Source organism: Mixophyes fleayi, chromosome 8 (assembly GCF_038048845.1).
Source record: "Mixophyes fleayi isolate aMixFle1 chromosome 8, aMixFle1.hap1, whole genome shotgun sequence".
Lineage (NCBI taxonomy): Eukaryota > Metazoa > Chordata > Amphibia > Anura > Limnodynastidae > Mixophyes > Mixophyes fleayi.
The window spans coordinates 140,178,275-140,203,703 of record NC_134409.1 but is presented as its reverse complement, the minus strand read 5'-3'; the positions used below and the strand labels follow the sequence as shown (position 1 = coordinate 140,203,703).

At 44.9% G+C, this 25,429-nt stretch overlaps 1 protein-coding gene across 2 annotated transcripts; it reads right to left on the bottom strand.

Annotated features, from left to right (window-relative positions):
- Positions 1 to 138: 138 nt before the first annotated feature.
- On the bottom strand, positions 139 to 23,543 carry RASSF1 (Ras association domain family member 1). 2 transcript variants are annotated; one of them, XM_075183877.1, is made up of 6 exons: positions 22,602 to 23,543; positions 13,080 to 13,204; positions 3,848 to 3,952; positions 1,146 to 1,440; positions 940 to 1,055; positions 139 to 832 (listed from the first exon to the last, which is right to left on the bottom strand). In XM_075183877.1, exons 1-6 carry the CDS (start codon positions 22,921 to 22,923, stop codon positions 686 to 688), a joined length of 1,110 nt encoding a protein of 369 aa, XP_075039978.1. In that variant the 5' UTR covers positions 22,924 to 23,543; the 3' UTR covers positions 139 to 685. The 2 variants fall into 2 exon arrangements, with proteins under 2 accessions (XP_075039978.1, XP_075039979.1); XM_075183878.1 differs by lacking the exons at positions 13,080 to 13,204; positions 22,602 to 23,543 and adding an exon at positions 8,448 to 8,732.
- Between the last annotated feature and the right edge of the window lie 1,886 nt (positions 23,544 to 25,429).

Here is a 25,429-nt window from a genome sequence, read left to right as displayed (position 1 = left end):
ATGGCCCCACCGTTCCTGCTACGTACCTCTGTTAGCTGCATGAATCCCTGCTCTGTATTATATACTGTATATTACATATGTATGATAAGGGCTGCAGGATTGCTGAGAAATGCACAGGTCTCAGGGATTCTAGTTACATTATAGTAAAAAAAACTTTATTAAGTGCAAAGTAACTTAGAAAACAAACAAGAAACAGGCAGCAGGAACCTGCTTACCTCCTATGCAGGAGGTAAGATGTGGCCGATACTGTAGCCTAAGTTTCTTTTGCTGCATCGGGTGCAGTCTGCTCGGATATCACAAGTCCATACAATTGCCTATTATGAAATGAAGGCTGCTTTGTCCTGAGGAGACAGTTTATTAGACGTCCTAAGCAGCAGCAGCAGGAAGACAGCATTATATAGATGTATCTGCCTGAGCTGGGAGACTAATAAGTCACCTTCGTGTCATCTTCCAGCCTTTTTCTCTTGGTGCATTTGTCACAGCGACAGATGCATCTCCTCGTGTCCCATACAGACACACTCTCTCTTCCGCTCACTCACATATGTCCTGAGGGGGGATCTATCACCCCTGCACTCCGGGATGTCTCTATCCCCTACACTCAGTCTCCAGTCACACCACGTTTGCGTCTTCTGGATCAGTCTTGCAGTCTTCATACGCACTTCTCTTTGGGTGCGTGCACTGCGACTCAGCCAGGGGTACGTGACGCAAGAGCCTCTTGCATTTGTTGCTGGCAGCGTGCGTAGCGCTGAATGATCTGCCGCATGTGCTCCTCCTCCTCCCGCTGGAGAATGCGCAGGAAATTCTGAAGCTCTGGCGTGCTGAACGCATCCCACTGCAAGGGGGAAACACTGGTTAGAGAGAACGAACGGGAAGAGGAAGAAGTGATACCACAGAGTGATCGCGAGAAGGGGACATGGCTTTCATAGAACTGAAACTTACATTGACTTCCCCAGTTTCATTCTCCTTCAGTACAAAGCTCAGAGTTTTCTCACAAGGTCCAGAAAGTAGACGCAGCTTCAATGGTTCCTCCTCATCTGATAATTTTCTTAGGGTCACTGCAGGGAAAGCAGAGGTTAAAGCCACTCGACACCCTGACACAAAGGCCTGGTGCATATTCCCTGTTTGGGGTAAATCAGCGTTCTTACCTTGCCCCTCTTGTTCTGTCCTCTGGAAAAGGGCAAACTTCCTTGGGTTATCTAGAACGGTAAACTTGCGCAGGAGCGCCTGGATGACCTCACTTGCTGGGGTGCGCGAGCTGAGGTGCAGGTGCTTAGAGGCGTCTTTAGGGAGGTAGAAGGAGGTTCTGCGTTTCACCGGCTGAGAGCGTGCGGCTCCTCTCCGCTCGTGCATACACGAAGGCTTCTTAGCGACTGGGACGGAAACTGGGCGGATGAGCTTCAGCTGAACCTTAATGAATCCAGTATAAGAGCCATCTTTGTTCTGGGAAATTAGATAGAGGACTGTTATTAGCACAAGGTGAGATAAGATGGTTGGCAGCCAGACAGACAGAAATATGAATCATTAGCACACAGGCCCCATCATTTTATATGTTGTGGGCAGCCTATATCACATTATGGGTTTATTTTACTGGACTATTTTTGGAGTACTGTGCGGTCTTGTTGTGTTTCATTCATACAGCGAGTGTTGTCATGTCTGTGGGTGTCTTCTGTACTGGTGTCATGTCTGTCAGTGTCTTCTGTACTGGTGTCATGTCTGTCAGTGTCTTCTGTACTGGTGTCATGTCTGTCAGTGTCTTCTGTACTGGTGTCATGTCTGTCAGTGTCTTCTGTACTGGTGTCATGTCTGTCGGTGTCTTCTGTACTGGTGTCATGTCTGTCGGTGTCTTCTGTACTGGTGTCATGTCTGTGGGTGTCTTCTGTACTGGTGTCATGTCTGTGGGTGTCTTCTGTACTGGTGTCATGTCTGTGGGTGTCTTCTGTACTGGTGTCATGTCTGTCAGTGTCTTCTGTACTGGTGTCATGTCTGTCGGTGTCTTCTGTACTGGTGTCATGTCTGTCGGTGTCTTCTGTACTGGTGTCATGTCTGTCGGTGTCTTCTGTACTGGTGTCATGTCTGTCGGTGTCTTCTGTACTGGTGTCATGTCTGTCGGTGTCTTCTGTACTGGTGTCATGTCTGTCGGTGTCTTCTGTACTGGTGTCATGTCTGTCGGTGTCTTCTGTACTGGTGTCATGTCTGTGGGTGTCTTCTGTACTGGTGTCATGTCTGTGGGTGTCTTCTGTACTGGTGTCATGTCTGTGGGTGTCTTCTGTACTGGTGTCATGTCTGTGGGTGTCTTCTGTACTGGTGTCATGTCTGTCAGTGTCTTCTGTACTGGTGTCATGTCTGTCAGTGTCTTCTGTACTGGTGTCATGTCTGTCGGTGTCTTCTGTACTGGTGTCATGTCTGTGGGTGTCTTCTGTACTGGTGTCATGTCTGTGGGTGTTTTCTGTACTGGTGTCATGTCTGTCAGTGTCTTCTGTACTGGTGTCATGTCTGTCAGTGTCTTCTGTACTGGTGTCATGTCTGTCAGTGTCTTCTGTACTGGTGTCATGTCTGTCAGTGTCTTCTGTACTGGTGTCATGTCTGTCGGTGTCTTCTGTATTATGTCTGTGTCACACATCGGGGTCTTACCCGCAATTACCACATCCACCGCTGTCATATCACGGCCACCCAAGTCCCTCCTGGTCGCCTGCAGCATTCCTGTCCATCACATGTTCATTTGTAACAAACACATGCTGTTTGTTCTGCTGCATGGGGCGTCCATCTTGGTTGCAGTCAGGTGATCAGCAGCTGTAATCCCGTGACCACACCTCTCTACAATTACCTGCAATTCCAAGTGCATATCTTCTTCCAAGCATCCTGCATTACCTGGAGTTCATCTTTCTGCAAGTACTCTGCACTTCCAAGTAGCTCATCTTCCTGCAATATTCTGCATTCAGCAAGAGTGCTTATCTCAGTAGGAACTTTGCGCTATCCAGTGCTTATTCTGCAGTATCAGTGGCTGTACCCGTATCATCAGTTCTGTTCCTACAGCTGATTCTGAGTCTTTAGGGCTTATTTCCAGTCCTGTGTATATATCTTTGGGTTCCAGGGCTGTGGCTGACACGCAGTCCTGAGTTTGCCATTCTGTGTCAGGGTTCTGAGTTCCTGGTCCCTGTTTCCAGTTCCAGTTCGTTCTGTTCTGAGTTTTCGTATGTTTTCCATCTGAGTTCTTATTAGAGGGTTCCAGTCCCATGTGCCTGCCCATATGTTCTTGGATTGATTTCCTACGAACAGTTGCAGTTTGTCATTACATCGGATTCCAGTTCAGTACTCAGGCACAGACTCAAGTCCTAAGACTCCTGTACTGCTTGTGCTACTCTGAGTACCCTAGATGAGCAAAGAGATCATCAAACCCTCCAGGTTCAGTTTCAGTCCTGCTTCAGCTAGGCCCAATGGTCCTGAATTGGATTGAGAAATACAGACGACCGTGACAGTCTGTCGGAGTCTCCTGTACTGTGGCATCACCTCTGTCGGAGTCTCCTGTACTGTGGCATCACCTCTGTCGTAGTCTCCTGTACTGCGGCATCGCGCCTGTCGGGAGTTTCCTGTACTGCAGCGTCGTTTCTGTCGGAGTTTCCTGTACTGCGGCGTCGTGTCTGTCGGAGTCTCCTGTACTGCGCGTTGTGTCTGTCGGAGTCTCCTGTACTGCGGAGTCTCCTGTACTGTGGTGTCGTGTCTGTCAGAGTCTCCTGTACTCTTTGGTGTGCTGTCCGTCTATAGCATTACAGAACAGGGTCTCCCTGAACTCTGTGGTCACACACATGACAGACATGCCCTCTGGCCCAGTGATATCACAATGACTTACCATGCTCATGAAGAGATTACTCTTGATTTTAGAGTTATAATCTTTTATCTTCTGTTCAGTCTCCTTCTGACTCAGGGCCGGTGGCTGTTTTTCCGGTTTGTCATCCTGAAAGAAACAAGAAGTTCTATTACATCTATTATATTATATCGGTCACACCACCCCAGCTTCAGAGGGGTCTATTGTTATTCTTACTATCACCGATCTTATAACAATAACACATTTCCTTCCTGATTTTAAAAAAAAATCAGTCAAGTGTATTTCCAACCTTTTTGTTTGCTCTGCAGAAAACCAGTCACTCTGAAATATAACTGGTTTTACTGGTTGGGGTTTAAGTAGCATCTGTACAAAACATCTTTCACATAAACGTCCTCCTCATAACGTCACCAGCACTCTGTCCCAGCCATACACTTATCTGCTACATAAGTAACACCCGAGCCTAACAGAATTCATTAGCAGCTTAGCCAGTGTTTTCTGTTACAGTGCATGAAAGGTGAAGATCAGGAGCACTAAAGATAGGGATCTCAATGCTGCGGGTTATAAAGATTCTCAGTGTTTTCACAATGCCGGCTGTATAGTGTACAGTCTGCTCTGTGCGGGCTGTATAGTGTACAGTCCTCTCTGTGCCGGCTGTATAGTGTACAGTCTGCTCTGTGCCGGCTGTATAGTGTACAGTCTGTTCTGTGCCAGCTGCATATTGTACAGTCTGCTCTGTGCCGGCTGTATCGTGTACAGTCTGCTCTGTGCCGGCTGTATAGTGTACAGTCCTCTCTGTGCCGGCTGTATAGTGTACAGTCTGCTCTGTGCCGGCTGTATAGTGTACAGTCTGTTCTGTGCCAGCTGCATATTGTACAGTCTGCTCTGTGCCGGCTGTATATTGTACAGTCTGCTCTGTGCCGGCTGTATAGTGTACAGTCTGCTCTGTGCCGGCTGTATAGTGTACAGTCCGCTCTGTGCCGGCTGTATAGAGTACAGTCCTCTCTGTGCCGGCTGAATAGTGTACAGTCTGCTCTGTGCCGGCTGTATAGTGTACAGTCCTCTCTGTGCCGGCTGTATAGTGTACAGTCCTCTCTGTGCCGGCTGTATAGTGTACAGTCTGTTCTGTGCCGGCTGCATAGTGTACAGTCTGTTCTGTGCCGGCTGTATATTGCACAGTCTGCTCTGTGCCGGCTGTATATTGTACAGTCTGCTCTGTGTCGGCTGTATCGTGTACAGTCTGCTCTGTGCCGTCTGTATCGTGTACAGTCTGCTCTGTGCCGGCTGTATCGTGTACAGTCTGCTCTGTGCCGGCTGTATCGTGTACAGTCTGCTCTGTGCCGGCTGTATAGTGTACAGTCTGCTCTGTGCCGGCTGTATAGTGTACAGTCTGCTCTGTGCCGGCTGTATAGTGTACAGTCTGCTCTGTGCCGGCTGTATAGTGTACAGTCTGCTCTGTGCCGGCTGTATAGTGTACAGTCTGCTCTGTGCCGGCTGTATAGTGTACAGTCTGCTCTGTGCCGGCTGTATAGTGTACAGTCTGCTCTGTGCCGGCTGTATAGTGTACAGTCTGCTCTGTGCCGGCTGTATAGTGTACAGTCTGCTCTGTGCCGGCTGTATAGTGTACAGTCTGCTCTGTGCCGGCTGTATAGAGTACAGTCCTCTCTGTGCCGGCTGAATAGTGTACAGTCTGCTCTGTGCCGGCTGTATAGTGTACAGTCTGCTCTGTGCCGGCTGTATAGTGTACAGTCTGTTCTGTGCCGGCTGTATCGTGTACAGTCTGCTCTGTGCCGGCTGTATAGTGTACAGTCCTCTCTGTGCCGGCTGAATAGTGTACAGTCTGCTCTGTGCCGGCTGTATCGTGTACAGTCTGCTCTGTGCCGGCTGTATAGTGTACAGTCTGCTCTGTGCCGGCTGTATCGTGTACAGTCTGCTCTGTGCCGGCTGTATCGTGTACAGTCTGCTCTGTGCCGGCTGTATATTGTACAGTCTGTTCTGTGCCGGCTGTATCGTGTACAGTCTGCTCTGTGCCGGCTGTATCGTGTACAGTCTGCTCTGTGCCGGCTGTATAGTGTACAGTCTGCTCTGTGCCGGCTGTATCGTGTACAGTCTGCTCTGTGCCGGCTGTATATGTTTGCAATTTGGATATAGTTCCCCCTCCAATATGGCATCTGCTCTCCCCCCACGTCTTCCTCTCTCTCACTTCTGTACTGTACTTCTCTCCCGCTCCCCGGCCTCCCACACTACCCCCCCTTCCTCCTTGCTCAGAGTTGCATCAGTCTCTGCATAGTCTGGGGGGTTGGTAGAGATGACACAGCTGAATTGGGTGCTTTTCCCTGGAATCCCCCCCAGCCCCCACTCTGTGCAGCTGAAGTTTGTCTGAGCTGCAGAGAAGTTGGTTTGTGTCATATAAGAGGCCTGGGAACCACAGACTCCGGAAAGCAGATAGGAAGGAAATGGGTGAACGCACCCTCAGATCTGTACATAACGTTTTGTGGACTTTGGCATTCACAAGTTTCCTGTGTTAGGTTTTAGTAAAGTGTCTGTACAGTGTATTGTGAGGTGCAGATCACCCCAGGTTCAGACAAACTTCAAAAGGTTGGGGCTGTATATTACACCTCGTACAAAATAATTTGCAAACTCCACATATAATAAAAATTATTTATATATATATATATATATATATATATATATATATATTTATTTGTGTATACACACACACACACACACACACACACACACACTTCTGTGACTTGCACCAAATAACAGCAACTGTTAGACCTTGATTATTTAGGACAATGATAAACCTGTCGTTACATTAGCATTTTCACCTTAATCTCTTGTGTTTTACACCTTACAAATCACCACCACACTGACAGCTGTCATAGTGCCCTCTGACAAGATGAAGAGCTGTGTGTGAAAGGATGGAGGGGTCCATCTGTAGAGAAAGTCATTGATACGGATCCATAGCACCAACTGAACAAAGTGGGGTACAGATAACAGGGTGTTGAGGTGAATATCTGAGTACATGTGACTGGTTACAAGTGAATGGCGAATCTCTGTGTAATTAGTCACAGATGAATAACGTCAAGATCCCTGATAATAGAACCCGTCACGCCTGCCCAGCCCTGCGGCACTCAGTCACACTCCAACCGTACAGCTGCCGTCAGCACTAAGTACTCTCCCATCTTCTAACGCACTGACTACTGAGCTCTGTATTACACTGCGGTACTGCTAACATACTACAGGTTACATACATGTACTCTCCCATCTTCTAACGCACTGACTACTGAGCTCTGTATTACACTGCGGTACTGGTAACATACTACAGGTTACATACATGTACTCTCCCATCTTCTAACGCACTGACTACTGAGCTCTGTATTACACTGCGGTACTGCTAACATACTACAGGTTACATACATGTACTCTCCCATCTTCTAACGCACTGACTACTGAGCTCTGTATTACACTGCGGTACTGCTAACATACTACAGGTTACATACATGTACTCTCCCATCTTCTAACGCACTGACTACTGAGCTCTGTATTACACTGCGGTACTGGTAACATACTACAGGTTACATACATGTACTCTCCCATCTTCTAACGCACTGACTACTGAGCTCTGTATTACACTGCGGTACTGGTAACATACTACAGGTTACATACATGTACTCTCCCATCTTCTAACGCACTGACTACTGAGCTCTGTATTACACTGCGGTACTGGTAACATACTACAGGTTACATACATGTACTCTCCCATCTTCTAACGCACTGACTACTGAGCTCTGTATTACACTGCGGTACTGGTAACATACTACAGGTTACATACATGTACTCTCCCATCTTCTAACGCACTGACTACTGAGCTCTGTATTACACTGCGGTACTGGTAACATACTACAGGTTACATACATGTACTCTCCCATCTTCTAACGCACTGACTACTGAGCTCTGTATTACACTGCGGTACTGGTAACATACTACAGGTTACATACATGTACTCTCAGAGCTGCCTCTAAATTCCATGGATGGTCCCAGGATTTAATAATTTGTATTTTTTTTTATTCTGCACAATAAACTTCCTCTGTTTCTGGGGCAGATTCATTTAGCCCCGAAGTGGTAATTATGGTATAGACATCTCGCCCGTATGGGGTGCGAGATTCCTGCCGTAAGATCGGTGCAATGTGTCTCCACGGACGTTCCAGAGACACATCGCGCTAAATTCATTCTCCCCTTATGAGTAAAGATATTATCCATAAACATCTTAAGGAACCTTGCGGATAATTGAATCTGCCCCTCTGTATGTTACATGTAATTCTACCATCTGTCCCCGTCCTATAAGCTTCAGACATTAATACTGGAAAAGTTAAAATGCAAAAAACTACATAAGACTCAAATACAGTAAACAAGAGATGATGGGAGTTGTAGTTCTCCAAGGTTCTCCGAGACGGTACAGCCCATGACATGCTTAGATAATGACCCACATAGGGTGACACATGGATCATACTAATATGTAGACGTGTTATATGCCAGTAACATGTAAGACCACTAGTGTTGTAGCTCAGTCACATCTACAACCTGCCCCCCCCTGACCCCCTGATCCAGCACAGCTTCTGACCTGTGTCTTGACGGGGGACCTCCGGGGTAGAATCGAGGTCTTCGCCGTGTAGAATAACTCCAGCTCTGGGTCAGACTCTTCCTGGCTGCAGTAACCGCTACTGGTCGTACTGTTCCAAGTCATCTCAAAAGATGGGGTGTCCTTGTCGCCCTTACCCATTGTAGACCCTGATGTGAAGCTAAGTGCTGGGATTGGTGATCTGCGCCCCAGATACTGGTATCTCTGCTCTGGCTGGGAGTAATCTGCAGTTGAATGTATACAGACTCTGTGATTGGGACTCAGGAAAGGGGAAGGTTGGGAGGGGTAAACTATGACTTCATCCCCCACTTCCACTCCACACCCACTTCCTGTCACAGGGATTTCATCAGAGAGGGGGGAGGTGGTGCGGTCTATTCTGTCCTATATAGAACAAGAACCAGTTCTCCTAATGCGGAGCAATGTGCTCTCAATGCTGCAGCCAAGGTGTCTCATAGCTGCCAATTAACCCCATGTTACAGTGTCAGGATTTAGAGAGTGGAATTGTCCCTATTTTAGAAGACTGAGCAACTTGTACATATTAATTATATGTACAAGTTGCTCAGTCTTCTAAAATAGGGACAATTCCACTCTCTAAATCCTTCTTCTAATATAGTTTCCACTGTATAACTGTATTCTCTCCGTTTTCTAAGTTAATATTTATTGCAGTATTTATGTAGCAGTGGGGATGGTAATGCACCAAGGTCCACCTAGACAGTACTCGGGGCTGGCGGAGGCACACTGGGCACCCCTCGGGCACCCCCCAGTGTTACCCTGCTTCTAACCCATCGTCTGCCAGTCAGACTGAGTGTATGACGTGGAGCTGTGACATCATAGCTCAGCGTATCACTGACATTGGAGAGCAGCAAATTAGAATCTCAGCGTCCGGCGCTCAATGACACCACAGGAAATATTACAACACACAGGGCCTGGTACATGATCGGACGTAGATCCGTCTGCGTGCAGCATCTTGCGTGAAATAGCTCTGTGCATGTCAGACATGGACCAACGCTAAAGATACGACTCGAAGGACTGAACGGGGTTTGGGAAGAGGCAGACGGGCCAATGCCGCGCACAGCCAGGGTGTGTTCAAGGCCTGGGGCTCTCGTACGCCTGGTTTCAGACATCACTTGAACCAGCTGCAGGGCCGGTGTAAGTGCCAACGGATGGTGATAACTGACACGAAATCACACATATGTGTGCCACTAGAACATGTACGTAAGTAAGGGAGACCAGAAAAAGCATTGGCTGAAACTACTGGATTGCTGTGAAAGCCCTAATTAGTTCAGTCCTGTAATTAAGTCTCCCACTTTTCCATAAATTATTTCTACTCATTTTTGCACCTTCCGATGCCACAAAACACCAAATCAAACTAATGCACTATATTATTTCTGGTGTCACCTTCTGCAGCTGCAGATTTGGAAATCACAATCCCCCATTCTTTTGCTGTCGGTATAAAGAGAACATGGGGCCTGATTCATTAAGGAAAGTAAAGCAAAAAAATAATGAGTAGCTTTGCACCTGGGCAAAACCATGTTGTATTGGAGGGGGAGGTAAATTTAAAATGTGGGGACAGATTTATAGTTGGGGTAGGGGATGTCCTAGGTCAGTGTACAAATAATCTGATCGAGTATTTGTGCGATACATGAAAAAACAGCCAATATTTAACTTATGTGCAAAATAAAAAAAATAATGTGCACCCCTTGTATTGTAACATGGTTTGTCCAGGAGAAAAACATACTAATTTTTTTGCTTTACTTTCCTTAATGAATCAGGCCTGGTGTGTTTACTGTGTAGAATACATGATACTTCTGCAAAATCTTTTACAAGAACCTAGGAACCTGCATTACATAACATCCACATACCTTTCATGTCTGAAGCTTTTTCCCTTCTTAAAACATTTTTTTTTCATATAATTATTCCCCTTCCTGATTCATCTCACCCCCTGGGCTCTGTACCTCTCCCTTTACCCCCTGTGTCTGTATGAGGGACAGGGATAAAACGCCATTATTAATGTGGCACATAAATGATAATACTTTAAACTGAAGCTCTACCTTAAAAGGGGAACGTCCACAACAGATAGTGTAATATTATCCTTTAAGCGGGTTATGAGTGACAGGGAGATTCCAATCAAACAGCACCCCCCAGTGGCCATATTATTGTGAAGATGGAAGATATCTCTCTCAGTATTTATCTGGCATAAAGCCTCTGGGAGCTGTAGAGAATATACATTCATCATCATCATCATCAGCTATTTATATATTAACTTTCATTATTTATCAGTTTAATTATTTTTTTAGTATTTTTAATGCTACATAAATCTATTTGTATAATAATAGTTTCTGGTGTTTCTGAGACATACTTATATCCATGTTCTAATATATTATTGTTTTCCTGTAGATACAGTTCTACAATCCCCTCTCTGTATATTACATTACTATCACTCTCTATTACATTAGGACTGTGTTAAACCATTTATGTTCTTGTCATGAGGTTTAATGCTCATTATATCACTGTATGCTGTACTTATTCAATTATGGCAGTGATTGGGTCACATGTCCATATGTCCGGGGGCATGGGATGGGGGTGGGGGGGTCTCTCTCCAGATGTGGGAACATCCTGCTTTTAATAGTTCCTGCTGCTGGTCTCCTGTAGGGTTACGATGCCTGAAGGCCATCACCCCCTGTACTAGATGTCACCCGATCTGTGCACTGAGCTGCAGGAAAGGGGCTCATTATATTGGCATATGATCACTCAGACCGCAGCATTCTCGTAGCAGAGAGTAATACACATAATACTTGTTATAAAGAGACACACACACGTATTCATCACGCAGCTCGGTGGAGACAATAAAGCTTGTGAGTTGCACAAAACGCAGATATACACAGCTGCCTTCATCATCATCATCATCATCATCATCATCATCATTTATTTATATAGCTCCAACATATTCTCTGCATAACAGCCACTATTGCAGCGCCGAGCGCATGTTAGAGAGCCGGCACTGGACCGTGGAGGAAGCGATAACACCACAAAGTACAACCTAATAATACTTTACAATCACCCTTTAATTCATTACAACGTTCACGTGTTCTTCAAAAATACTGCTGGTCATTTATGTCTTATCCAACTCATGAGAGTGAGGGGACAACGGGACTGTCTGTATTACATGTGTCCTGAGAGTGAGGGGACACCGGGACTGTCTGTATTACATGTCTCCTGAGAGTGAGAGGACACCGGGACTGTCTGTATTACATGTGTCCTGAGAGTGAGAGGACACCGGGACTGTCTGTATTACATGTGTCCTGAGAGTGAGGGGACAACGGGACTGTCTGTATTACATGTGTCCTGAGAGTGAGGGGACACCAGGACTGTCTGTATTACATGTGTCCTGAGAGTGAGGGGACACCGGGACTGTCTGTATTACATGTGTCCTGAGAATGAGGGGACACCAGGACTGTCTGTATTACATGTGTCCTGAGAGTGAGGGGACACCGGGACTGTCTGTATTACATGTGTCCTGAGAGTGAGGGGACACCAGGACTGTCTGTATTACATGTGTCCTGAGAGTGAGGGGACACCGGGACTGTCTGTATTACATGTGTCCTGAGAGTGAGGGGACACCAGGACTGTCTGTATTACATGTGTCCTGAGAGTGAGGGGACACCGGGACTGTCTGTATTACATGTGTCCTGAGAGAGGGGACACCGGGACTGTCTGTATTACATGTGTCCTGAGAATGAGGGGACACCGGGACTGTCTGTATTACATGTGTCCTGAGAGTGAGGGGACACCGGGACTGTCTGTATTACATGTGTCCTGAGAATGAGGGGACACCGGGACTGTCTGTATTACATGTGTCCTGAGAGTGAGGGGACACCGGGACTGTCTGTATTACATGTGTCCTGAGAGTGAGGGGACACCGGGACTGTCTGTATTACATGTGTCCTGAGAGTGAGGGGACACCGGGACTGTCTGTATTACATGTGTCCTGAGAATGAGGGGACACCGGGACTGTCTGTATTACATGTGTCCTGAGAGTGAGGGGACACCGGGACTGTCTGTATTACATGTGTCCTGAGAGTGAGGGGACACCGGGACTGTCTGTATTACATGTGTCCTGAGAGTGAGGGGACACCGGGACTGTCTGTATTACATGTGTCCTGAGAGTGAGGGGACATCGGGACTGTCTGTATTACATGTGTCCTGAGAGTGAGGGGACATCGGGACTGTGTGTGTCACATGTGGCACTTTTGTTTGGATTTGAATACAGTCAGAACTACTCTCAGGTTCTCTGTTTATATACGAGATGTGTGCAGGTTGTGTCTGAAGCTGAGTCCGGCCCTCTATGTCTATATAACGATCAGGATATGTCTGATTCTCAGTATATACGCTGTACAGAGCCCGGGTGTCAGAGGAGGGACAGCAGCGAGACTTATACACGTGCTGTATACAGTGAGGGACAATGAGAACCAGGGACCAGTGCAAAGTGACCCATCATCTTCTCTTCTACCTGGTATCTATATCAATAGATAAATCTTCATTCCCTCCCCGGCTGGTAATAGCAGCAGCCCCCACGTATAGTGCGGTCACGTCAGTCCTTAGGATGTCTCTTACCACATTAGTGTCTTTTTCCAACTCTGTCTCTTGTGTTAAGTCGCTGTCACTCTCTACATCTTCTCCTCTGCTGCAGTGTAATCGGATGAGAGCTCGACACCGGTAGTGACACGTGAAGCTGCAGTCTAAGAGAGACGAGAGAGTGTTATAGACATGGTACAGAGAGATGAGGTGTAACATAGACAGGTGCAATGCTGCAGGACAGCGATACATTGTAACATCTCAGCTGCAGGACAGCGATACATTGTAACATCTCAGCTGCAGGACAGCGATACATTGTAACATCTCAGCTGCAGGACAGCGATACGTTGTAACCTCTCAGCTGCAGGACAGCGATACGTTGTAACCTCTCAGCTGCAGGACAGCGATACGTTGTAACATCTCGGCTGCAGGACAGCGATGCAGGACAGCAATACATTGTAACATCTCAGCTGCAGGACAGTGATACATTGTAAAATCTCAGCTGCAGGACAGTGATACATTGTAACATCTCACCTGGAGGACTGAACCTATAATTCCTGTTCTGTGTATGAGAACCTTTGTATACTGACAGAACTTGGAGACATTTTATTGAGTTTACATTTGCTGTGCAGTGGAGTACGAGCTTTTGTTTTCTGTTATCTGCCAGTTTAGGCTCAGGAAGGCTCCTGCCAGTGTTTTCTGGTCTGAGAAGCTCCTATATATTATTATTATTACTTTTTATTTATAGGGCGCCACAAAGTATCTGTAGCGCCGTACAAGGACAAACAATGGCACAGTACAAGGTGAAACAGCACAGTACAAGTAACAGTAAGCACTATAACTCTGGGGGCTCAGGCACAGCACGAACGAAAGGGGGGGGGAAAAGTGAGTACAGGCAGGTAACTATGGACCAAAAGGGTGGGCACGGATGACAGGTTGAGAGTCACTGAGGGGAGCGGAGAGAAGCGAGAGGAGACAGAGGGCAGAGGGACCGAGAGGAGTTCAGCTGAGTAGCTGGAGAGCGCAGTAAAAATGCTGGAAACAGGAGGTAGGAGAGCCCTGCTCAAAGGAGCGTACAATCTAAAGGGAAGGGAAGACAGACAGACACATGGATGAGACGAAGAGACGGAAGAAACGGAGACGGAGTCGAGGAAGGGGGAGAAGGGATGAGAAAGAGAGGTAGCCGACCGGTGGGAGTATATATATGGAGGTATTTTAATACTGGAGTAACTTATGTTTTAATTTAATTTGTAGCAGGTATCAAAAGATAAAACGTGAAGAAGCTCTGGTGTCTGTTTAGCAGGTTGACTGCATTATAACATTGATATGATTTCTCAGCATTTAATCTTATAGATTTACCATGAGAATGGAGATTTGGAAGAAAGAAGCGCAGTCAGCGGGATAAGATCCCCCTCAGAATAGTGAAAGTGTAACAGAAATCAGTAACTGTATCATTGTGCTGATTACTGTACTGGCCACAAGATGGCGCTACATTACATTACATTATACCACAGTTTCTTAACTCCAGTGCTCACCCCCCCCCCCCCCCCCCCAACAGCTCATGTTTTCTGTATTTCTTTAATCATGCACAGGTGACTAAGTCTAGGTGGCTGGTCAGTAATTTTCCTCCCTGATTTCACAGACAGAAATCCTGAAAACCTGTGCTGTTGGGGGGGTGTGGGGACTGGTGTTAAGAAACTCAGGATCACCCCATTTACTCACCATGACTCAAGGATCAGGAGGGTTTGTAAGGATCCTCAGAGGAGATATGGGACGTGGGGCTGGTGAAACATTCCTGGCACAGACACAAGTGACTCTATACGTGGGAATGTACAACTGGGTCACTCACTGTGACTAAGTCTAGATCTGAGGCAGCTGTAGAAGACGGTGTATATGGGTGCTGAATGCTGTTCTCTCCTCAGGATCTTACTCATCTACCAAAGCACCAGTCTCATGAATACTCATTTAAATTGCTAATTGTTTGATTTTTGAATCTCAAAATCTATTAAAGGGAAAACGTCACAGAAGTCATTAGTTTTTACAATGTAAATTATTATTTTTTTAATTACCAGACATCACCGATCTCTGCAGTATAGAACATCTATGAAGAATTCATTCAGTAAATCTTCATTGAAATTCACAAAAATAAATGTACTAGTTTCAGATCTGCAATTTTGCCGGACAGCCAGGGAATTTATGCATGTACGGAGTTTTTACATGTAATGCTGGAAACTCCATTGAAATGGATGAGCCATTGAAATATTACTTAAATACAAATCTGCCCCTTCGCCCGTCAAACTCTCAACCTGCCCAATTGGCAGAAACCCTTGGTTGGCAAGGGAGACCCAAGACCTTGGCATGGTGCCCCTATATGGGCTGAAAACCCCAGCACTCCCCCCACTTCCCCCAGAGGGGTAATGAAGAACATTAGGAGTCTGCCCCCCAGTGGACTGGGTCACTAAACCTCTGTCTATTATACTACAATAATAACAAAAACACAAATAATATTTAATTGAATAGAAAAAGTATATCCGTGTTTACCACTTTATTATACATGTAGCACACAATCCCATCGAAAAACTCTGATATCTATTTTTTTGGATTGCCCAAAATCAGTCACAGATGGATTAATTTTGAAAGAAAATGGCTGTTTGGCAGATAGAGAGTACAGATAATTAACTTGTGATATTTTGTCTGTGACTTTCATTTATCTTGAACCAACAGAAAAAAAAACTTCTGTAGATTCCTTCATAATTAGATAGAGTCGTAAGATGTAATACTGGCAGCAAATAGCGCCATCTGGTGGAATATGTACATACGGTCAGCCTTTGCTTGTTCTGTTGAGAATATAACCGTTAAACTGGGTACACACCTATGTAATCTTACTGCAGATGTGACCAACGACTGACCGTCCCGATGAGCATGCAGATTTATATGTACACACAGAATTTACTGTCAGATCAGATCATCTCTCATAACCATCTGCTGAAAAGATTGTGACTCTGTACACTGTACAGATATCTGCCTACACTGCTGGCCGTGAGTGCGTACACACTGCCACATTTCCCCGTCCCATCTTTGAGTGTGAATTTTAGGAAGTTTGGAAAACCAAATCAACAGATGTGATGTGTTTTGGTACTAAAATATATGATGGTGGGAGCGTACACAGTCTTCCAGTATCTGACCAAACGGTCATGAATCGTCTGATCTGCAGGATAATTGCATCAGTATAAATAGTTGATAATTTACATACAAACTGGAACCCATGCATCTAAATGTGTGTAAAGAAAAGCATCACTAAACAAAATATGTGTTATGCTATATAAAATATATGTGTTGTTTGATGTGTTACTTCTAACATTAATTCCTAAGGATTCAATCCGAGTTCATGATAACCGGCACCTTCAGTGTGAGCCCCCAAAAATGTACAAAACGTTGTAGACACATCTGTAAAAATATTTTTTTTTAGATATCAATATTCCACATTTGTTTGGGCCCTCAGGGGCCCAGTCTCCATTCAGCCTGATATTTCAGTATCGGAGCTGTAGTATTGCCGGCTGTTCCTGGCTGAGGTATATACATGTTAGCGTACTGGTAGTATGAGATATCTCACAAGGCGATCCTGGCTGATCAATGATCAATCATCCTCTCACACAGCGTTCTGTCTGATTCTCCCACATAAAGGAGACCACAAGGGCAATTCCATAGGTAGTTTGTGGGGTCCCTGGTACAAGTCAGTTGGTGTCTAATGTAAGATATCTGCTTAATATGGAGATCATACTGTTACAACTAGTGCAATCACTACATTAAAAGAAGCTAATTTGGTGTTTCTACCACGTTATAGCCAATCAGTATTTTGCAGGAAGAAATAGCATCTCTCCTCTTCTTGCCCCTTCTAAATGCTATACGTGGCTTCAAAGCCAATTTAGTTGGCACAGAGTTGTCATTTGAAATAAGGAGCTAATGTGCCGCAGTGGCCTTAGTACTAGCGGTGGAGCAGGTCGGGTAATGGCGTAAGCCGCGGTGACCTCAGGGGATAAACCTATATGATAATTTCTGATAATTGTCTATATATTTGTTACTATGTGATTTTCACTGTATCCACACACCTTTGTTGTCCATCTCTTTCATAACAAAATTGTGTATTTATTGCGAAGAACACTTAAAAATTGTTACAATGCAGGACCTAATTTTAATGACTTTAATGGATGCAAATTTCAAGGGCGTAAAAGAGTGTTTCTATCTGTAGGTTTATGGTACAGTGTAGTGTCCACCTCTGTAGCATTTCTTTATAGATTGTAATATCTGTACAATGGATATTATCTATACTACGTTCAAAAGTAAGATTATTGAATTTAAATTATTTAACTGCTGTAACATATCCTGTAATGCAGGTGGACTACCATCCAGATGAAACAATTCATCAATATATATTTAATAGAATTAGATGTAATTATCATAGGGTCTAAAAATATGTGTCCTTTTATAAATATACATATTTGGCATAGACTGGGGCCACATTTGAACCCATTGCTGTTCCTTTAATCCAAATGTAAAACCTTTCTTCAAATCAGAACAAATTCTTCTCAAGAGTAATCAATAACAATGTCAAAATTCAGTATTGTGTCCATCATATAGTGGATCCTTCCATTAACATAGTATAAACTGCCTTGTGTGTCATAGAGGTACAGAGGCTTCTCACATCCATCGTAAATGAATAACAACATAATGTCATATAAACATTGTATCAGAGATGGAGTATCCTTAAGATAGGGGGCAGTTTTTTTACTTAAAAGTTGCAAATTAATTAAGAATAGACCTAGGTTGTAATAAGGATCCTCTAGCAGAGATGATGGGTCGAATGGGGTCCTTTAATTCCTTATAAACCTTCGGAAGTATATATAGAATTGGACAGATGGGATGTTGCTGCTTTGAAAACTAGCAGTAGATTCAGTAATGAGATAATTAGAAACCCTGTGATCAATAGTCTGATCAATAACGTTTTTAAACATTAAAGTGGTGTCTTTCTTAAGTTCCCTATATGTATTGTGACCTGTTCTCTCTTAACCTATATGGATTATAATCTTGTATTACAAGAGATCCACCTTACCCGTTGGTGTGCTATAGGTAGAGTAATCATTGTCACATTAGACCTATTGTAAGGGGTCTAAATGTTAGAGGAATCTTCCAATACTTTGGAAAAGGTTTTGATATTAGGATGATGTGACTGAGGATGCAAAGTACAGGTAGGTTTAGTGATCTCATCACTCCCCTCAGTGACTCCCTGGACCTTGTGTACTCCCACCCTCAGGTGAACCCAAACCCTCAGGTGTACTCCCACCTCAGCTGTCCCCCCACCCTCTGCTGTCCCCCCACCGTCGGGTGTACTCCCACCCTCGGGTATACCCCCACCTCAGGTGTCCCCCCACCCTCAGGTGTTCCCCCCCACTCTCGGGTATACCCCCACCTCAGGTGTACTCCCACCCTCAGGTGAACCCAAACCCTCAGGTGTACTCCCACCCTTGGGTGTACCCCCAGCTCAGCTGTCCCCCCACCCTCAGGTGTTCCCCCCCCCCCACCCTCGGGTGTACTCCCACCCTCGGGTATACCCCCACCTCGGGTGTACCCCCACCCTCAGGTGTACCCCATGGTCAGTAACCCTTTGTTGCCCGTCCGAGTGGCAGTCTGTGTCCTGATGATTGTTGTGACCACTGTGTAGGAGAAAGAGACGAGTTTGTTATCCTCATCTAGAACTTCTGTTATTCCCCCTTTTACTACCTATAACTTGTCTTACTTTACAGTCAGAAGATACTTTAGGAACTTTATTTATTGAAAATGATTGACATCCGTCTTGTAGGTAATGTCCGTTCTGAGTGTTGTTTGCGGTACACTTATATTTAGGACTGATTTCTGTAAGTGTCTCTGTAGTCAGTGCTACACCCACTTCCTCTATAAGCAGTAATAAGTAAAGCTACGTTTATACAGAACTCACCGTGTACACAAACCTGGCTACATTATAATCCTCAATCTCTGAAGCAATTGATTTGGGATATATTTTGGCCGTAAAGTTCCCCTCAGCTTAGATTATTCATTGTAATTCTCATCAGTGGGTTCAGCGTGGAATAAAAGTCAGTAGTTTGTAATTACAGAGAGTGATTGGCGCTGCCTCTATCTGACACATTGTTACCCCGTTTGCCCCACACTGGGCGGCAGCCAGGGACATGAGCTAGTACAGGGTATGGGGTGAGGTAATGATACTGTAGCTGGGATTTACTGCAGACTTCCAGTGTGGTTTGTAGTTTGCTGAGGACGGTGATTTGGGGCTGTGAAGTTTACAGGCGACGTGTACAATCATAGAGCGCCAAAGTATTCCCATCCCTGAAGCCCATAACAGTGTGCTGTGTCCAGGTTTAGTCACTGTGAGTGGAGTATAGGATTAACCCTAACGTGGCCAGAAAGGATTATAACACTATGCAACACTGTATGGTATCTATGCCAGGGAAGTCATATACAAAATGTTATCTTATTACACCCAGTATAAAATATTTGGTAATGATCAGAAGTCAGGAAAGAACCCAACCATTCTGCATTTTTCTGGTCCACCCGTCATTCACAGATTGTAGAAGTACAAGTGAACTGATGCCGCATTTATTTCAACTATTTTTTGCCTGAAAAACTGGTTGTTTGACAATCATGTCATAACTCTAAATTTTACTAACATTGGTTTATGTGTCTTTATAACACACAGCCAGATGGAGCGGATGGCGAGTTACGGCCCAGTTCTGCTCCCACCGCTTCCGACGAGTCCTAGAATTCCGCTCATTTGCATTTGTGCATAAAACAAGGATTATTAGGGATACCTCTTGTGGCTGGATCACTTATAAATAACTTATTTTACACATTTATTTAAATTAATAGCACAGAGTGCGGATTTGTATCATTACAAATGTGCTGATTTTATTATATTGTGTTGTATTTTTGTATAGGAAATGCATTCATTTCTGAGGTATTGAAATATACTGATTTCTGAGACAGTATGTCATGTTTGGGTTGTGTAGCTTCGAGAGGAAATACTCATTAAGGCTAATTAGACCTTTTTCATGTGAAGTGACAAACACTTGCTTTGGCCTAAATGCACCGCAGGAGGTCGTTACCTTCCTTTCATGTGTAGTTTTCATCCTGTGTTTTACACCCTGCCTGAATAATGCAGTCAGCAGGTGATGTGGAAAATCACAGATTAGTGTAAATTTTGTTAAGTATAAATTGCATTTAAAATCTACATTAAAAAAAATCTCAAATCCTGATGTTAATCTTTGAATTAAATATTTCAGACTTCTTGGGGGTTGGTTGGAAAAGGGGTCTGGTTTACTCGCTGCCGGCTGTGTCTAAAACTGTATAAAACGAGCACTGTTTTACCATGTAATGTATTATACCATCTGTAACTTCTAGAAAGATCGCTAGTACCACAGACTGTGTGACAGTCCTTATTAGGACTATTTGAGCTAATAAAACTGCTTAAGGATCCCACTTTGACGACTACCTACCTGCTGTAACCTGTGACCTACAGATTAGACCAATCTAATCCGTTATCTGGCTGTTCTGAGGTTGGACCCAGCATCTAGTAACAACGCTCTGCCTGCTACCCTGCAGCTCTGGGCAGTGTGATAGACCAGGGGGAACCATCCACAGTAACCCGGATCTAAAGGAAGAGGTCAGGGGTACCAGCCCAGGTGCCCAGCAAGGAGGTACACTAGCAGCGACAGTTACCCAGAAGGAAGCGGTTCTAGGTGCCGGTGTAGTAGCCTAGTGGTGGGAGCAGCAAGCCCCTCCTACTGCAAAGGAAGGGGACAGTCCAGGTGGCATAGGAGGTCCATCCACACTCCTCATCTAATATGGAAGACCCCATTCCTGCCTTGTCCAGCTGTACACTGAGTGGAGTTTCTCCTGTCATCTTACTGCCCTAACCCATGCCAATCAGATTTGTAAATTATAATTACTACATTTCTGTTGCAGCCTCTAAGAAAATTAATTCTATAGCCAAGCAGATTCTAGCCTATCTACTTGTGAGATGACGATTTCAGCTAACAGTTATTAACTCTGTGTGAGAGGATAACAGTCGGAACTCTCATTCCCTTCTCTTCACCGCGCTGCTCTGTACTAATCCTTAACGCTGCAGTGATACTACAAATGTGACTCTTATTTCCAGATATCGGGCCCCCTTATTAATTGACAGGGTTTTGCCCCTGCACGACCTAAGGTTTTGTGATTGGAACTTGATAAAATTGCCCAGACTGCAGCCCCCATCGACTATTATGGGGTTTGCAGCTAACGCGGTAATTTGCTTAATGCAGGAGATATCGGAGCGTTAGGCTTTTAGTAAATGAACATTTTACTTAAAAATACCTAATACATGAGGTAAAAGCAGTTTCCACTGGTTTAGGGCTTCATAAAGAAGCCCAATAAGTTGGCAGAAGACATAGCGGTGTCTGCAGAGATCTAGCGGCTGATGTCCGCCCATCTCAGGGCTTGTACTCACATATGTGCTGGAAAAGGGGTAAAAATGCAGAAAACTTAGATGTATTTTAGTGATCTTTATTAACTTTATCCATGGGCTTTTCATGTATTTGGCCTTTTATCAATACAACCTATGGCGCCGACAATGCACATAAAAGCATCAAGAATAGTAAATCAGGTTGGTGTGAATGGACCGGAGAGGTCTCTGCTGGGGATTTATACGGCTCGTCCAGTTTATTTGTGTGATTGTTGAATATTGAGCATTTTAGGCCATTTGGAGGCGCTATAAACAGGTACTGAGAGGTGTAATGACCTCTGTACGTCAGGTATTATATGTAGAGCCCCAGAAGCCTGTACTCACTGTGCGGACAGAGTGTCAGCAGCGAGAGACAGCGGAGAGGGATATTCCCTATAGCAACCAATCAGATTCCAGTTATCATTTGTATAGTACATTCTAGGATAACCAGAATCTGATTGGTTGCTATAGGCAACATCTCCACATTTTCAAACCCGCAGTTTAGTAAATATACCCCTTGGTGTTTAATGGATGTCTAAGCAAACATATTTAAAGCGTTTTTCACTGTGATTTTTACTAACATACCCGTGGAGAAAAAATCACCAGTGTGACAGCACCTAAGACTTTATCACACATCTGAAAAATAGATCAGGTTTGTCATTTACCATCATTAAATAGATATAATGTTTGTCTTGTCTGGTGTCCGTTCTACATATACGTGATCCTAGTGTGTAACTGTATCTCTGGCACATTCTTATATTAATGTTTCATCACCTGTGAACAGTGTCCCAGAGAAGAGACGAACTAGAGTAGAACAAACATTTTATGTGTCAAATTCTAATTAAAACTGATGTCACGTTATATTTCCCTCTTCTCTGTAATTATTATACCACATAGGTTGCAGAATGGAAATTGCTGAGTGTATAGATTGTATGGGCTGCTGCTCCCATGGGGCACGATGTGAATAATAACTGTACAGCGCTGCGGAATATGGCAGCACTATATAAATAGACAATAACCATTGTACTCACAGACACAGCGCAGGCTCTTCCTGTAGATGCCCCAGATAAAGTCTCCGCACAGATCGCACCAGGTGTACTGGGTGTGGGAGGTGGGTTGGAAGTAGTGACCCTCTCCTACTTTGCCAGGAGGTGGGCTGTCGTCTTGTCCGGCCAATACCCTCCTCCGAAGACTGCGCTGTAGAATGGGGGGGGCTTTACCAGGGGGGATCCTGACCGCATTGGTCCGCTCCAGTCGGTGACCCCCTTTGGGGGTTTGTGTCAGATCCAATCCATCCAGTGGATCCAAAGTTTTAAGTTCAATCATTTCATAAGCAGCCTCTTCTGAACACATCCCATAAAGTTCCAGCGGGGGGTCGGGGGTGCAGGTCACAGTCACCAGGGACCACAGGGGGGTGTAGGTCCCAGTCACCAGGGACCACACGTAACCCTAACCTCTGACTTTAACACACAATACTCTCTGTCTCTAAGCTTTCACTGACTTTTTTAGTTGCTGACCCTCCCCCTTTCTCATGCCCCCAGTAACTGTCTACCTCTCTCTCTCTCTTTCAGTTTTGGCTTCCTTCCTCCCTCGTTCTCTTACATTCTTCCGTCACTCCTTCTTTGTGCATTTGTACTGTGCATTTGCCATCATCATCAGAGGAAACTTTAGCTGTGTCCCTGAAGTGTCTGTGTGTCTCTTTTGTGAGCGCTGTGGTGTGTGTGGACTGTGTGGGAGTATTCCACAGCTAACACACAAGAATTGGAATTCACAATCCTCTGCTGTCTGTCCCCAAGTTCACTTTCTTTCCATTCTGGTGAAATTTAAAGCCGGATGTTCGAGATATCGGTCTGCAATGGGCAGTTTGCAGCCTTGGCAATGAATGAGTTAATGATAATCTGACTCCTTTAAACAGCTGTGTTGGTATCTGGTAGAACAAAGCAGAGACACAAGAGCTCATGAAATATCAGACGAATATCTTGCAGAGTCCAGAGAAGGAGAAACCCCAAACCGATGCCAAGACTGACTGACCAAGACAAGGCAGGAGCCTGAGGGAAAGTGTTATGTAAGAGGGATAATAAAGGCACAGTCAGGATGGAGATAAGGGAGGGTACGGAAGAGAATATAGACCTTTCTCTGTGTTTATATAATCTGCGCTTCCTTAGAAAGTAAAGCTGGGGACACAACTATGTAATCATCGTGCAGATCACACAATAAACGACCGTTTGGTCTGATATTGCAGAAGTGTGCACGCTCCCAGGATCATGTTTTATGGTACTAAACACATATCATTGTTTGATTTGGTTTTGGAAACTCCCTAAAAATTGCAATCAACGATGGAACAATGTCGGGCAAATGTGTCAGTGTGTACGCACTCAGGACCAGCAGTGTAGGCAGATATCTGTAGTGTGTACAGAGTCAGGATCTTCTCAGCAGATGGTTATGAGATGAAGATCACAGATCTGATGGTTAATCATGTAGATGTGTCCACAGGAATCAGCTCATCCGGACTTTCAGTTGTTGGTAAAATCGTTACAGAAATCACATCTGCAGTAAGATTACATAGGTGTGTACCAGGCTTTACAAAAGAGATTTGTAAAGAACTGATATCTTGTAGCAGGGGCCGGGCTTCCGACTTCACAGAAGAGACAGAACTATACATAGCTGCCTAAAAATGCTGAAAATTCCCCTCAACCTGATAATCCAGCGCTGGTGCCTGAGGCTGCTGAGGTCAGTGGTGACTCTGGTACATTATTCATCGTGGCTGCTTAGAAAATACTTCTGCAAATGTTTGGTGCCAGTGTTGGACAAAGATATGAAGGAAACCCACCCAATATAGTATAATTTCTGAAGGACCCAGATTTATCTTCTTAATGTACAATCATCTACAGTATGGTCATATTCCCCAACTGATTTAGACAGAGGATAATCCTTGTTTTACTTATGGCAAACATGCTGCTGTTGCACTGGTAGGCATGGCGCCCCCTATCGATTCAACTAGGAACTGTAATGCCTGTGTGACAGCAGTACTAAATCTTTAACACATATATTTCTGCATACAGGTTGACTATTGCACAATTGAGGAGTACAAAGTATACTGAAAGCAGGTGCTTTCACACAAGTTCTGTTCCCGGCATCGCCTCTAATCCAGGTACTAATGGATTACCCATGATTCCTCAGTACCCGTATTTGGCTCCCAGTGCAGTAGCGCTGAAGAGTTGCAGAGAGGACGGCTGTCAGTGCATCTGGATGTGAGATTCAAACTGCAGCCAATCAGTGCACTCTCCCATCATATATTCTTGGTTAGGAAGGGATTAGTCTGCCAGCAATGCTGGTGCCTTCTAGGGCCTGAATGCAGGTAACCTCTAAGATGGAAACTACTGAGGTGGCTCCCGAAATAGCAGCAGTTTCCAGAAGTTGGAAACCTCCTTTTTATATAATTAACATTCTATGATGTATAAAAATGATGGGTGGACAAAACTGCCCAATACTTTGTGTACCCTCAATAGTGGAAGAAATCTGAGAGGCTGGTAGATGGGCTGGAAAACAGGGACAGTTACATGGATACAGGGACTGGTGGATGGGACATTAGGGCTGGAAGACAGGGACAGTTACATGGATACGAATACAAGGACTGGTGGATGGGACATTAGGGCTGGAAGACAGGGACAGTTACATGGATACAAGGACTGGTGAATAGGACATTGGGGCTGGAAGACAGGGACAGTTACATGGATACAAGGATTGGTGGATGGGACATTGGGGCTGGAAGACAGGGACAGTTACATGGATACAAGGACTGGTGAATAGGACATTGGGGCTGGAAGACGGACAGTTACATAGATACAGGGACTGGTGA